Raw genomic sequence first — 10,709 nt, forward strand, 5'->3', positions numbered from 1 at the left:
TCAGCAAAACATTCTCTTATTTTATTTTTTATCTCAGCAAACGATCTCATTTGGCATCTTAAACTAAACACCTCAGGCCAACAAATGTGGGCCAAGACCATTTGCAAGTCTCGATGCCTATGAGCATCAAAGCTGTTCCTCTCTCTGGTCCCTTGAGGGAGGCCTAAATCTGTCTCAGGTGTGCTAACAGTGCTGGCCACAAGGTGGTGGTGGAAAAATTGTGGACGATGCAATCCGCTGGGATAGGAAGCCAAGCAGCGCTTCATAAGCAAAGTTCTCTCAGGCGACAGATCTCCAAATAGGGTCCCAGTCGTGCTTACTCAACATACTCCTGTCTGCCTGAGCTGGAATGAAGAAGAGGCCATCCTCCCCAGTGGCTCAGGGGAGGAGACACAAGCTGGTTTACACTTTGAGCTCAAGCATCTAAGTCTTGTCCAGATGGAGGGGGCAGTGAGCTCTTAGGTTAGTGCTTCTGGGCAGAGGAAATCCATAAGACCAGCTCTGCAGCCCTTGCACAGAGAGTACTTTCCCAGGATCCATAAACATACGCAGAGCCCATCAGGACATTTTACCGTCAGAGAAATGGCCTGGGGTCCTTCTCAGGATCTCAATTCAGGGTTAGCTATTCAAAGCATGAAATAACAGGAAATACATTTTAAGAATCAAGGCTGCTCTTTTTAGCCCTGCTGAGGGAACAATTTCAGACATGGACTGGTAGAAAATTGGGCACTCGCCAGGGCAGGAGCTGGCTTTCCTTTCAGACCCAGACTTCTCCTTTGGTACGGTGGAAGTAGGAACTCAGCTTGGGGTCCAGCATGCTAGCCGTCCAGAGTTCACTCCCGCCTGAGGCTAGTTGACCCGACAGGCGCGGATCATGAGCAGCTGCAGGAGAATGAAGACCGGAGACGTGATCAAGCCGAACCAGAGCTCCCGAGTCTGCTCCACCAGCTTCTGGCACAACAACATCTCGAAGACAAACTTGAGGCTAAGAACCGTGAGGACCCAGAAGAGGCGGAGCACTGCCAACCTCTTCTCTCCGTCCTGGAAGAGGCGCACGGACACGATGGTGGTGAAGTAGGTGCTGAGCCCATCAGCGGCGAAAAAGGGCACGAATACGTTCCACCAGGAGAGGCCGGGGGCCAGGCCGTCCACACGCAGTGCCAGCAGCACGGAGAACACCAACAGGGCCAGCAGGTGCACGAAGATCTCGAAGGTGGCGAAGCCCAGCCACTGCACCAGCTCCCGGAGCGAGAAGAGCATCGCGCCGGTTGAGCGCGGGCCGGGGCCCGGCCGAGCGTCCCACCGGCAGGGCTGCGCCTCCTCTCCCCGTGGGCCTCGCCGGCGCCCGCCGCCGGCGCCGCTGCGGCGAGCACGAGGCAGCGAACGGCTCCGCCTGCCCCGGCCCTCGGTCCTGGCGTGTCGCCAATATCTTGGCCGCGGCCCGGGACCCAGCACCGGCCGCTAACGGATACCCGCCCCCCTCGGTCGCCATGCCCTGCCGGGCGCGGTCTAAGGGCGTCACTTCCGGCCACCACCGGAAGTCGGAAGTCCAAGCTGGTCCAGGCCACCTAGGCCTGCGGGATCTCTTAGCTGGTCCGGTGCTTGGGTGCCGGGGTTTCCCGGCGCGCCCGGATGCCGAGCCCGGGGCTTCTGGTGCTCTTCGGCAGCCAGACAGGCACGGCCCAGGATGTGTCGGAGAGGCTGGGTCGCGAGGCTCGGCGCCGGCGGCTTGACTGCCGGGTGCAGGCCCTGGACTCCTACTCGGTGGTGAGGGAGCCCTAGGGCTTGGGCGGCGAGACCGAGCAGGCCGGGGGCGCCAGCCCCCAGAGCCCTCGACCGCAGGGCACCGTGTGTTGTGTGAGAGCGGACCGTTCCATTATGGCGGGTTTAGGGGGCAGGAAAACTTGGGGACAGTGGCAGGGCTTAGCACGTGGAGAAACGGGCAAGGTGGGAGGATGGAGCCTGAAAGGGCAAAGGCAGGCCGGCCGCTCACGGGTGCTTCGTGACTCCGTTTGCCATACCCCCCGAGTGAAGGAGAGGGGCCAGGCTGCGGAGAGCATACCTACTTGCTACAGCCCGAGGTCTTAACACATGTGTCTTTTTGTTGAGGTGAATCTGATTAGTGAGCCCCTGGTGATATTTGTTTGTGCAACTGCAGGCCAAGGAGACCCCCCTGACAACATGAAGGTAAGGCTGACCTGAAGGCTTTCTTTGCTCAGCAGCTCAGATCACTGCCCTGGACCCTCACTGTTTTCATTGCCTGGGGAGTCCAAGAAGCACAATGAACAGTTGCCCTCCTATATCTGTTGCACGTTAGCCGTGGATTTGGGAGGGAACTGGGGGCTCTGGCTGTCCTCCCTAATAAACCGTTCACAGGCCACTAAATAGCCTTGTTCTCCATTTTAACCTTTAATATTTTCTCCAGGGCTATATATGAATCTGGTGTGGGTCTTGTGAGTGTTTCAAAATTGTTGGACCTTCCTCTGGGAACATTCTTCAATTCTTTGACCATCTTTTGAACACACATTCTATTCCAAACATGGTCTAGTGCTGGGAATCCAGCCAGGAACCTATTTCTTTCCTCAGGGAGCTCACAATATAGCAAAAGCAACAAGTTTAACAGGCAGTTACAATACGAGGAGATACATGCTGCCAGAGAAGGTGCCAGCCGTTATGAGGACATTAGTAAACGCTATCTAGCCCAACCTGGAGGCTCAGGGAGAGCTTCCTGGAAGAAAGGAGTGTAGGCTAAGTCCTGAGGATAAGTGGGGGCTAGCCAGGCACCAGGAAACTGGGAGCAGCCTGTGCAGAGGAGAAAGACCAGCTCAGGGAAGAGCAGAAAGCAGTTGAGGATGACAGAGCCAAGGAATGCATCAAGGGGGGGAGGGGAGACGAGAGGCAGGAAGCCAGACCTGATCCCAAGAAGCTGGACCACCCCAGCAAGGTGGATGGGCTTGAGGTGAAGGGCCATGCAGTCCACTGGGTGACAGTCATATTTGTGTTCTAGCGAAACTGCTACGTGTCGACGGGGAGGGCAGGCTGTAGGAGAGCAAGAACAACTCAAGAGGACGCACAGTGAAGGCAGGAGGGTGGCAGACAGCAGAGAAAAACAAGACACCTTCCAGAGATGTTAAGGTAGAATTGAGAGGACGTGGAATCACACAGGCCTAAAAGCTGGGAACAAAGATGAAGTCGAGACAGGGATTCGGGCTCAGGGACCAGAGTGGATGGTAGTTCCATGCACAGAGATGGAGACCAGGAGGGCCAAGGGCTGGAAGTCATCCAGGGGGAGATACAAGGTAGGTGTGGAGCTCTAGCAAGGACCCTGGGCAAGGCATGAGAAAGCCCCTCCCTTTCCCCTGGGACAGGTGGCCCTGAACACTGAGGGCATGGGAGGTGGCGAAAAGCCTGTGAGGGGCAGGAAAGTGGCTCCAACAGCAAAAAGAGGGAGTGCCCCAAATCCAAGGTCAAGGCAGGAAGGTGATTGTTCTGAGAGAAAGGTCTCCAGCACTCAACGCTGCACAGAAGTGAAGTAAGATAAAACCTGAGCAGAACTGGTAGGGTTTATCAGCAAAGGGACCGCTGGTGACTTTGGGGAAAGCGGTATCAGCGACTTACTGGGGGAGAAGCGAGGTCACAGGGGAGCAGCAGGTATGTGGAGAGAATCTTAAGGACGTCTGTACATTAAACAATCACCAGAAAGATTCTGGCTGTGAGTGGGGCTAAGGGGTTGGAAAGAAGGTGTTAAGGTGAGAGAAACCTGTTAAAGGCTGGTGGTGGGGGAGAAAGAGGCTCATGACCGAAGAGCAGGGTCAGAGCGGGGGACGATGGGAGACATGGGGCCAAGACCCCAGCACAGTCAGGAGAGGTCTGAGACAAGCAGAGGGACAGGAGAGAAGGCAAGTGTGAGGGGATCAAAGGCAGGAGGTGAATTGTGGATGCCCGTGACACAGGACATGGGAGGGGAAACAAAGACCTCTACGAGGTCAGCTGGGCTGGGGTGCAGACTGGACATCAGAAGCCAACAGCGTGAAGGTGGCGATGGTCACCCTGGATGAGGGTGCACAGCGAAGACTGCAGGCATGGACACCTCCACGGAGGTGGTCAGGAGGGGCCCTCCCCGGCCACAGTGCGACCTGCAGGCTCCTTGGAGAGGCTGCAGACTGAGGTCCCAGGAACACGGAGGAGGGGGCGTGGCACCTGCTGAAGACCAGGCTTAGTGACCAGCTGTGTACTAAACAGGAAGACACTGGCTGCCTTGCCTCAGTCCTCAGAACGCTGTGGTCAGGCACGTGCTCCCGGCTAGTGGACCAGAGGAGCCCTCTGTGGGGAAACTAACCACAGGCAAGTCCCGCAGGGTCCCGGCCACGAAACGCACGTTGGGTGACAGGCCCAAACTCACAGTTTTCTGTCAGCGTCTTAAGTACAAATAGACCACGAAGAACCACCATACCCTCAGGTACCCTGGAGGAGTAGAGGCGGAGCAGGCCGTCCAGAACTCGGCACCCACAGGACGGGAAGGAACACACAAAACAGGGCAAAAGCTGGAAGCGCTGGGAATGCTCTTTAAGACGATAGCAGGAAAACTTGAAAAGATCAGAGAGCAGAGTTGAGAAATTCTCCTGGAAAGTGTAACCAAAAATGAACGAGGAACCAAGAAAGGAAATAGCAAAATTCTAAGATCGTGTTAGTAGCCTCGGAATGAGAAGCAGTGGGGAGAAACTGACCAAAGAGAGCAACTGACAAAACATCCCAGAACTGAAAAAGGGTCCACCGGGTACTTGGGAAGGGCCCATCTGGAGTGGAATGGCTCCCGCCAAGGCACATCATGGTGGGTTACGGCTCTCGGGGATCGAGAGTGCCCAGGTAGCCGGTGGGGGACAGAGGGGGAAAACATGATGCTGATTTCGTGGCCCAGCTGAACCAGCTTGGAGCAAGGACTCGGGCTCTTTGGAAAAACCATTTCCACCAAAAGTGTGCCCTGCCAACCTGCCAGTCACTGTGAAGGGAGGGCCCAAGCATTTGCAGGTGCGGAGTTGTGAGAAGTGTACCTTCACTGGGAAGGATATTTTTGGCAAGCTTCGGGAAACAGGCCTTTGAGGAGGAGCATGCAGGAGAGGTCTCCAGAGGCAGAGTGTAGTCCCCAGTTACTGGCTGATGCAGCTCAGCCCTTGGGGTGTGGTCCAGGGTGGTCCAGGACCAGTGAGCAGAGCTGTGCCCCAACAGGGCCCCTCCATGCCAGTTATGAAGTACAAGGGACATGGAATGCAGCTAAAGCCTGGACCACATGTGAAAGTTGGTGTCCAGGGCTCAGGTCACCACGGGCTGAAGGTGATAGGGAGCTGTATTTGAAAAGTGCTTCTGGAGGCCTGTGGGGAGGCTGGGGCAGAGTGTGGGCCAGACAGGTTCCAGTGAGGGTCCCCGGAGGGAAGAAGAGGCACCTGGGCTGTGACCTTGGGGGTCTGGCTGTAAGGCCCCTGGGTTGGCCAGATGCATGGAGGTGAGGGTGTCCTGGGGAAGGACACAGGTCTGGGTCCTTGGCCGTGAGGGTGGCAGTGAGCACAAAGCAGCCTGATGGGGGCCCAGGGCTAGAAGAAGGCTCCAAAAGAGAAACTTGGTTTGATGGGATGAGACTAGGACCACAGAGGGGTCCTGTGGTGCCCCGAGGTTCAGAGCTGAGAACAGAGGGGTCTTTGGGACATGGGGCTCAGTGTGAAGGGAGGAAGTGGTCCCAGGGGCAGCCTGAGCAGGAGCAGGTGCCACTCCTGCCCTGGGGAGGCAGCGGGGCAGGTGCCAGTAGCCCTCACAGGGCCCCCTGCCCAGGAAGGGGTGGGGCTCCACACTCTGGTGGTGGCTCTGGGGCAGCTCTATGGTTTGCGAGTTTCTGCCTTTTTCCAAATCTTTTGCCATTGTGACAGAATAAAAAATGGTCTGGTTTCAGTAACAAAGATCTGAAGGAACAGGGAGGGTCTAGGTTGTGGCTCCTCCCTACTCCACCCTAGGGCCCTGGTGGCCCAAAGCAGGGCCTCTAACTTGGCTTCTTCTGGCTGTAGAACTTCTGGAGGTTCATATTCCGGAAGAATCTGCCACCGACTTCCCTCTGTCAGATGGACTTTGCTGTTCTGGGCCTCGGGGATTCCTCTTACGCCAAGTGAGTAGGGGCAGGAAGGCTGCTGGCCTGCAGGGACTGCCCTTGGGGTTGAGCACAAAGTCCTGGTGGAGGGACAGGTGACTCAGCCCCCAGGGCTCCTTCTAGACTTTGGGCCATGGCCAGGCTGTGGGGACCATTGGGGAGCATCTGGGCTTGAAGGGTGAGCAGAGCACAGACAGGAGGCTGGCAGGACAGGAAAGTAGGCACCAAAACTCCGGGGTGGGCCCAAGGTGTCTCGTAGGACAGGAAGTGACGTCTGGAACTGGACATCAGGGGCCTCAGGCAGCACCATAGGCTGACACGTGACTTAGGGCAGCAAAGGCCTACCTGGCTCTTCCCACTTTCCATGAGAAATTTGGGCTCACAAAGACAGCACAGTGGGATTAGGCAAGGGGCCCAGAAGACCCCCCAGCCCCAGGAGCCACCTCCAAGGCCACTGCTTCCCTGGGTATGGTGGCATGACCACCTCGGCCTTGTTCTTGCCAATTGTCAGGACCTATCTGTATCCTAAGCCAAGAATGATGTTGCTTTGTGTGATTTCTTAAAGAAGCACTGAGGAATTTGTGTGTGAAGGTTCGCATGTCATTAGGTCACTGAAACAGTCCAGCACAGGGCGGGCAGGGTGGGGGTGGGGGGTCGTTGGTCGTACCAACGCTTCCAAAGCCAGATACAACAAGGGCAGGACTGTGCTCGCTGAGGTGAACAGGGCAGCGCGACCCTCCTGTGCCCGGGGTTTTGTTCTGTGCACAACATAGATGTTGGTTCACGGCAGCACAAACACGGGCATCTTGCCAACAGTGCTCTCTGGGAGGGGTGTCATTTGAGGCCCGGGGTCTTCTGCTTCTCCGGGGCTGCTTGCCCTCTGCCCTCCGCCCAGGGCCTGCCCAAGCAAGCCTGGCTCTCTCTCTGTAGGTTCAATTTCGTGGCCAAGAAGCTGCACCGACGGCTGCTGCAACTTGGGGGCAGCGCCCTCCTGCCTGCGTGCCTGGGAGATGACCAGCATGAGCTGGGGTGAGTGGGGTGGGGGCAGCTCTCCTGCAGGCCCGGCCAGGGGCAGGGGCCCCTCAGGACAGCGCGCACATGCTCTCTCTCCAGGCCCGACGCTGCTATTGACCCCTGGCTGCACGATCTGTGGGAGAAGGTGCTGGGGCTCTACCCGGTGCCCCCTGACCTCGGCGTGATCCCCCCCGGAGTCCCGTGAGTGTGGGCCTCGGTGGGGCTCCCGCAGGCGCACTTAGAGCGGCCTGGCCGCGGGGCCACTTGTGAGGCTCTGCTGACGGCCTGACGGGTGTGTGTCCTCCCTACAGTTTGCCCTCCAAGTTCACCCTCCGCTTCCTTCCGGAGGCCCCCAAGATGTGCTCTGAGGAGCAGCATGTGGCCGGTGCAGATCCCCCAGGTCCCCCTTCAGAGCAGCAGCCCTTCCTGGCACCCATGGTCACCAACCAGAGGGTCACCAGCCCCTCTCACTTCCAGGACGTACGGCTGATCGAGTTTGACATCACGGGCTCTGGGCTCAGGTGAGGGGCCTGAGACACCAGGTGGGTGGTGGCCGAGGGATGGGGGGTGGGGGTGGGTGCCGGCCGGGCTGCAGGGAAACACATCCATCCGAGGACCGCCGCCCCCAGCCCTCCCCTGAGCCCCCAGTGCCCTGCCCGCACCCTCCCTCACTTTTCCCGTTGGCTTTCCCATGCAGCTTTGCAGCTGGCGACGTGGTGCTGATCCGGCCCCAGAACCAGGCCAGCCACGTCCAGCAGTTCTGCCAGGTGCTGGGCCTGGACCCCGACCAGTACTTCACGCTGCTGCCCCGGGAGCCAGGTGAGCCCGGGGACCCCGGCTGCGGCCACCCTCTCTCTCCGCCCTCTCGGGGTCCGCGGCCCGCCCAGCCGTGTCCCGACCCCTCACAGGCTCCCCGCTTCCTGCCGCAGGTGTCCCCTGCCCCACGCAGCTGCCCCAGCCCTGCTCCGTGAGGCACCTCGTGTCCCACTACCTGGACGTCGCCAGCGTGCCCCGCCGTTCCTTCTTCGAGCTCCTGGCCTGTCTCTCTCCCCACGAGCTGGAGCGGGAGAAGCTGCTGCAATTCAGTGCCCCCCAAGGTCAGGAGGAGCTGTATTCGTACTGCAACCGGCCTCGCAGGACCGTCCTGGAGGTGCGGGCAGGCGCGGGCAGGCGCGGGCAGACGGGCAGGCCCAGGGCTCTGAGCCACAGAGCCCACGTGTGGCGGTGCTGGCCGGAGCCTAGCCGGGGCTGTCTCTGCCCAGGTGTTGTGTGACTTCCCACACACGGCTGGAGCTGTTCCCGCAGACTACCTGCTGGACCTCATCCCCCCGATCCGCCCGCGGGCCTTTTCCATCGCCTCCTCTCTGCTGGTGAGGGCCTGTCGGGCAGAGCCCGGGACCGGCTTCAGGGATGCCGGGGTCGCGAGGGGCGGGGGGGCCGACCCTCGACATCTGCCCCACGTCTGGGACCGCCCGGGGGGAGTGGGCGGAGTCTGAGGCCGGTTGGCGGGCAGGCGGCCCGTGGAGCACAGCACCCACCATCCCATCCCCAGGCTCACCCCTCGAGGCTGCAGATTCTCGTCGCTGTGGTGCATTACCGGACGCGCCTCAAAGAGCCCCGCCGGGGCCTCTGCTCCTCCTGGCTGGCGTCTCTGGATCCTGGGCGAGGTGAGCCCTGCTTTCTGGAGGGGGGGCGGGTAGAGCCCCGGGCCAGGGCCCCCGTTCTCCTCTGTGCACCACAGCCGGTCCTGGACCGGGGCCCTGGTCCTCAGAGCCTCCTCACGCCTCCTCCCTCCTGCCGTAGGATCTGTCCAGGTGCCTCTGTGGGTGCGGCCCGGGAGCCTGACCTTCCCGGAGACACCGGACACACCCGTGATCATGGTGGGTCCCGGCACCGGTGTGGCCCCTTTCCGAGCAGCTGTCCAGGAGCGGGTGGCCCGGGGTCAGACCGGTGAGCACGCAGGGCCTCTGGCAGGGTGGCAGCTGGGGCTGCCTGGGCCGAGCCTCACGGGCCTGGGTCCAGGCTTGAGGCCACCTGTGATCCCCCAGGAAACTTCCTGTTCTTCGGCTGCCGCTGGCGCGACCGAGACTTCTATTGGGAATCTGAGTGGTTGGAGCTGGAGAGGAAGGGCTGCCTGACCCTCTTCACAGCCTTCTCCCGGGAGCAGGTGGGTGTGCTGGGCAGGGCGGTGCCGGCAAGGAGGGGGCCAGGCCAAGGATGCACCATCCCCGTGCCCTGCCCCCGCCCCCTCCGCTCCCCCTCCCCTCCCCCTCCCCGTAGGAGCGGAAAGCGTACGTGCAGCACAGGCTCCGGGAGCTCGGGCCGTTGGTGTGGGATCTGCTGGACCGCCGAGGCGCCTACTTCTACCTGGCGGGGTGAGCCTGGGCCCCCGGGGGGTAGGGGTGGGAGCCGGCCCTCCGGAGGTCCCAGCCCTACTGAGCCCTCCCGGCCCGTCCCTCCAGCAATGCCAAGGGCATGCCGGCAGATGTGTCAGAAGCCCTGACGTCCGTCTTCCAGGAGGAGGGTGGGCTCTCCGGCCCTGATGCAGCCAACTACCTTGCCAGGCTCCAGCGGACGATGCGTTTCCAGAGTGAGACGTGGGCCTAAGAAGCCATCCTGCCAGCCTTGGCCACTCTAAACGCTGCCCTCTGGGGGGGCTACTGTCACCTTCCACCCTGCCCCCTGCACAGCCTCACTTCAGTCAACCTGGGGTCCTATACCCAGCCCTGACATCGCTGCCCACTCACCACCCCACCCCTGCCCCCATCCAGGGTTGCAGGCTACTGCCGGCCTTTCCCCACTGGCCCCAGCTTGGGTCCTGGTCAGGATGGTCCCTGGGCTGCCCCACCCTGCATAAGGACGGGGCCCCAGGAAGGAACGGGCAGCCCGATGGGCTTCGGGGGCTCCCCAGACACCAGCTTCCAGACAGCATGCGAGCCCGGAGAGCCTTCTGAGGTTGTGCCAGGGGACAGCAGTTTCCCAGTCCCCCTCTGCCACATCTCTGTGCCCACCCACAAAGTACACGGTGCTGTCTCAGGGCCTCGCAGGGCCAGGGCTAGGGCTGGAAGGCAGGACCAGGGGAGACCCCCAGCTAGCACACTCTTTCCTCACCCTGTTCCTGGAACGCCTCCGTAATAAACTGTGGGCTCTTGTTGGCTGTTTCTGACCTGCTCTTCCTCGTGCCTGTCTGGGTGCCTCGGGGCGTGTGTGGGCCCACAGTGGTCTGGACGGGGACAGCAGTCGTGGCGAGCACAAATGCACCACAGCTCAGCCGTCTTTGCTGCAGTAGTTTTTCCGGGTCTGACTCTGCGATGTGTCCTACTTGCCCACACTGTATGGGCTCTGCCCGGACTCCCGACAAGCAGGGGGCAGCCTAAGCGGGCCCTGGAAGGAAGGGTGAGGGGAGGCCCTGGCCAAGTGGGTATCGACCATTCCTTGCCAGTCCCGGGAGTAGCGGTCCCGGGAGTAGCAGTCCCTCCGGTGGGACCGGGGCGGGGGGTGGGGCAGCCATCGTCCCCGCCCCTGGGAAGGGCCTTCGGTGCTCCGAGGGGAATTCCTGTAG

The 10,709-nt window shown here is 60.7% G+C and overlaps 2 protein-coding genes across 11 annotated transcripts; one reads left to right on the forward strand and one right to left on the reverse strand.

Annotated features, from left to right (window-relative positions):
* TMEM203 (transmembrane protein 203) lies at window positions 1-1,482 on the reverse strand. Its single transcript, XM_007092992.2, has one exon. It carries the CDS (start codon window positions 1,258-1,260, stop codon window positions 850-852), a length of 411 nt encoding a protein of 136 aa, XP_007093054.2. The 5' UTR covers window positions 1,261-1,482; the 3' UTR covers window positions 1-849.
* A 66-nt stretch (window positions 1,483-1,548) lies between these two features.
* On the forward strand, window positions 1,549-10,313 carry NDOR1 (NADPH dependent diflavin oxidoreductase 1). 10 transcript variants are annotated; one of them, XM_042964384.1, is made up of 15 exons: window positions 1,675-1,857; window positions 2,159-2,187; window positions 3,008-3,135; window positions 6,054-6,151; window positions 7,064-7,162; window positions 7,247-7,348; window positions 7,459-7,668; window positions 7,845-7,966; window positions 8,077-8,297; window positions 8,410-8,517; window positions 8,700-8,814; window positions 8,951-9,097; window positions 9,196-9,314; window positions 9,428-9,522; window positions 9,610-10,313. In XM_042964384.1, the coding sequence occupies exons 4-15, from the start codon at window positions 6,108-6,110 to the stop codon at window positions 9,752-9,754; spliced, it is 1,527 nt and encodes a 508-aa protein (XP_042820318.1). In that variant the 5' UTR covers window positions 1,675-1,857; window positions 2,159-2,187; window positions 3,008-3,135; window positions 6,054-6,107; the 3' UTR covers window positions 9,755-10,313. The 10 variants fall into 10 exon arrangements, with proteins under 10 accessions (XP_042820321.1, XP_042820311.1, XP_042820312.1 ...); XM_042964386.1 differs by having other exon boundaries at window positions 1,679-1,767; window positions 2,124-2,187; XM_042964383.1 differs by having other exon boundaries at window positions 1,683-1,767.
* The last annotated feature ends 396 nt before the right edge of the window (window positions 10,314-10,709 follow it).

The sequence above is a fragment of the Panthera tigris genome, chromosome D4 (assembly GCF_018350195.1).
Source record: "Panthera tigris isolate Pti1 chromosome D4, P.tigris_Pti1_mat1.1, whole genome shotgun sequence".
NCBI classification, from domain to species: domain Eukaryota; kingdom Metazoa; phylum Chordata; class Mammalia; order Carnivora; family Felidae; genus Panthera; species Panthera tigris.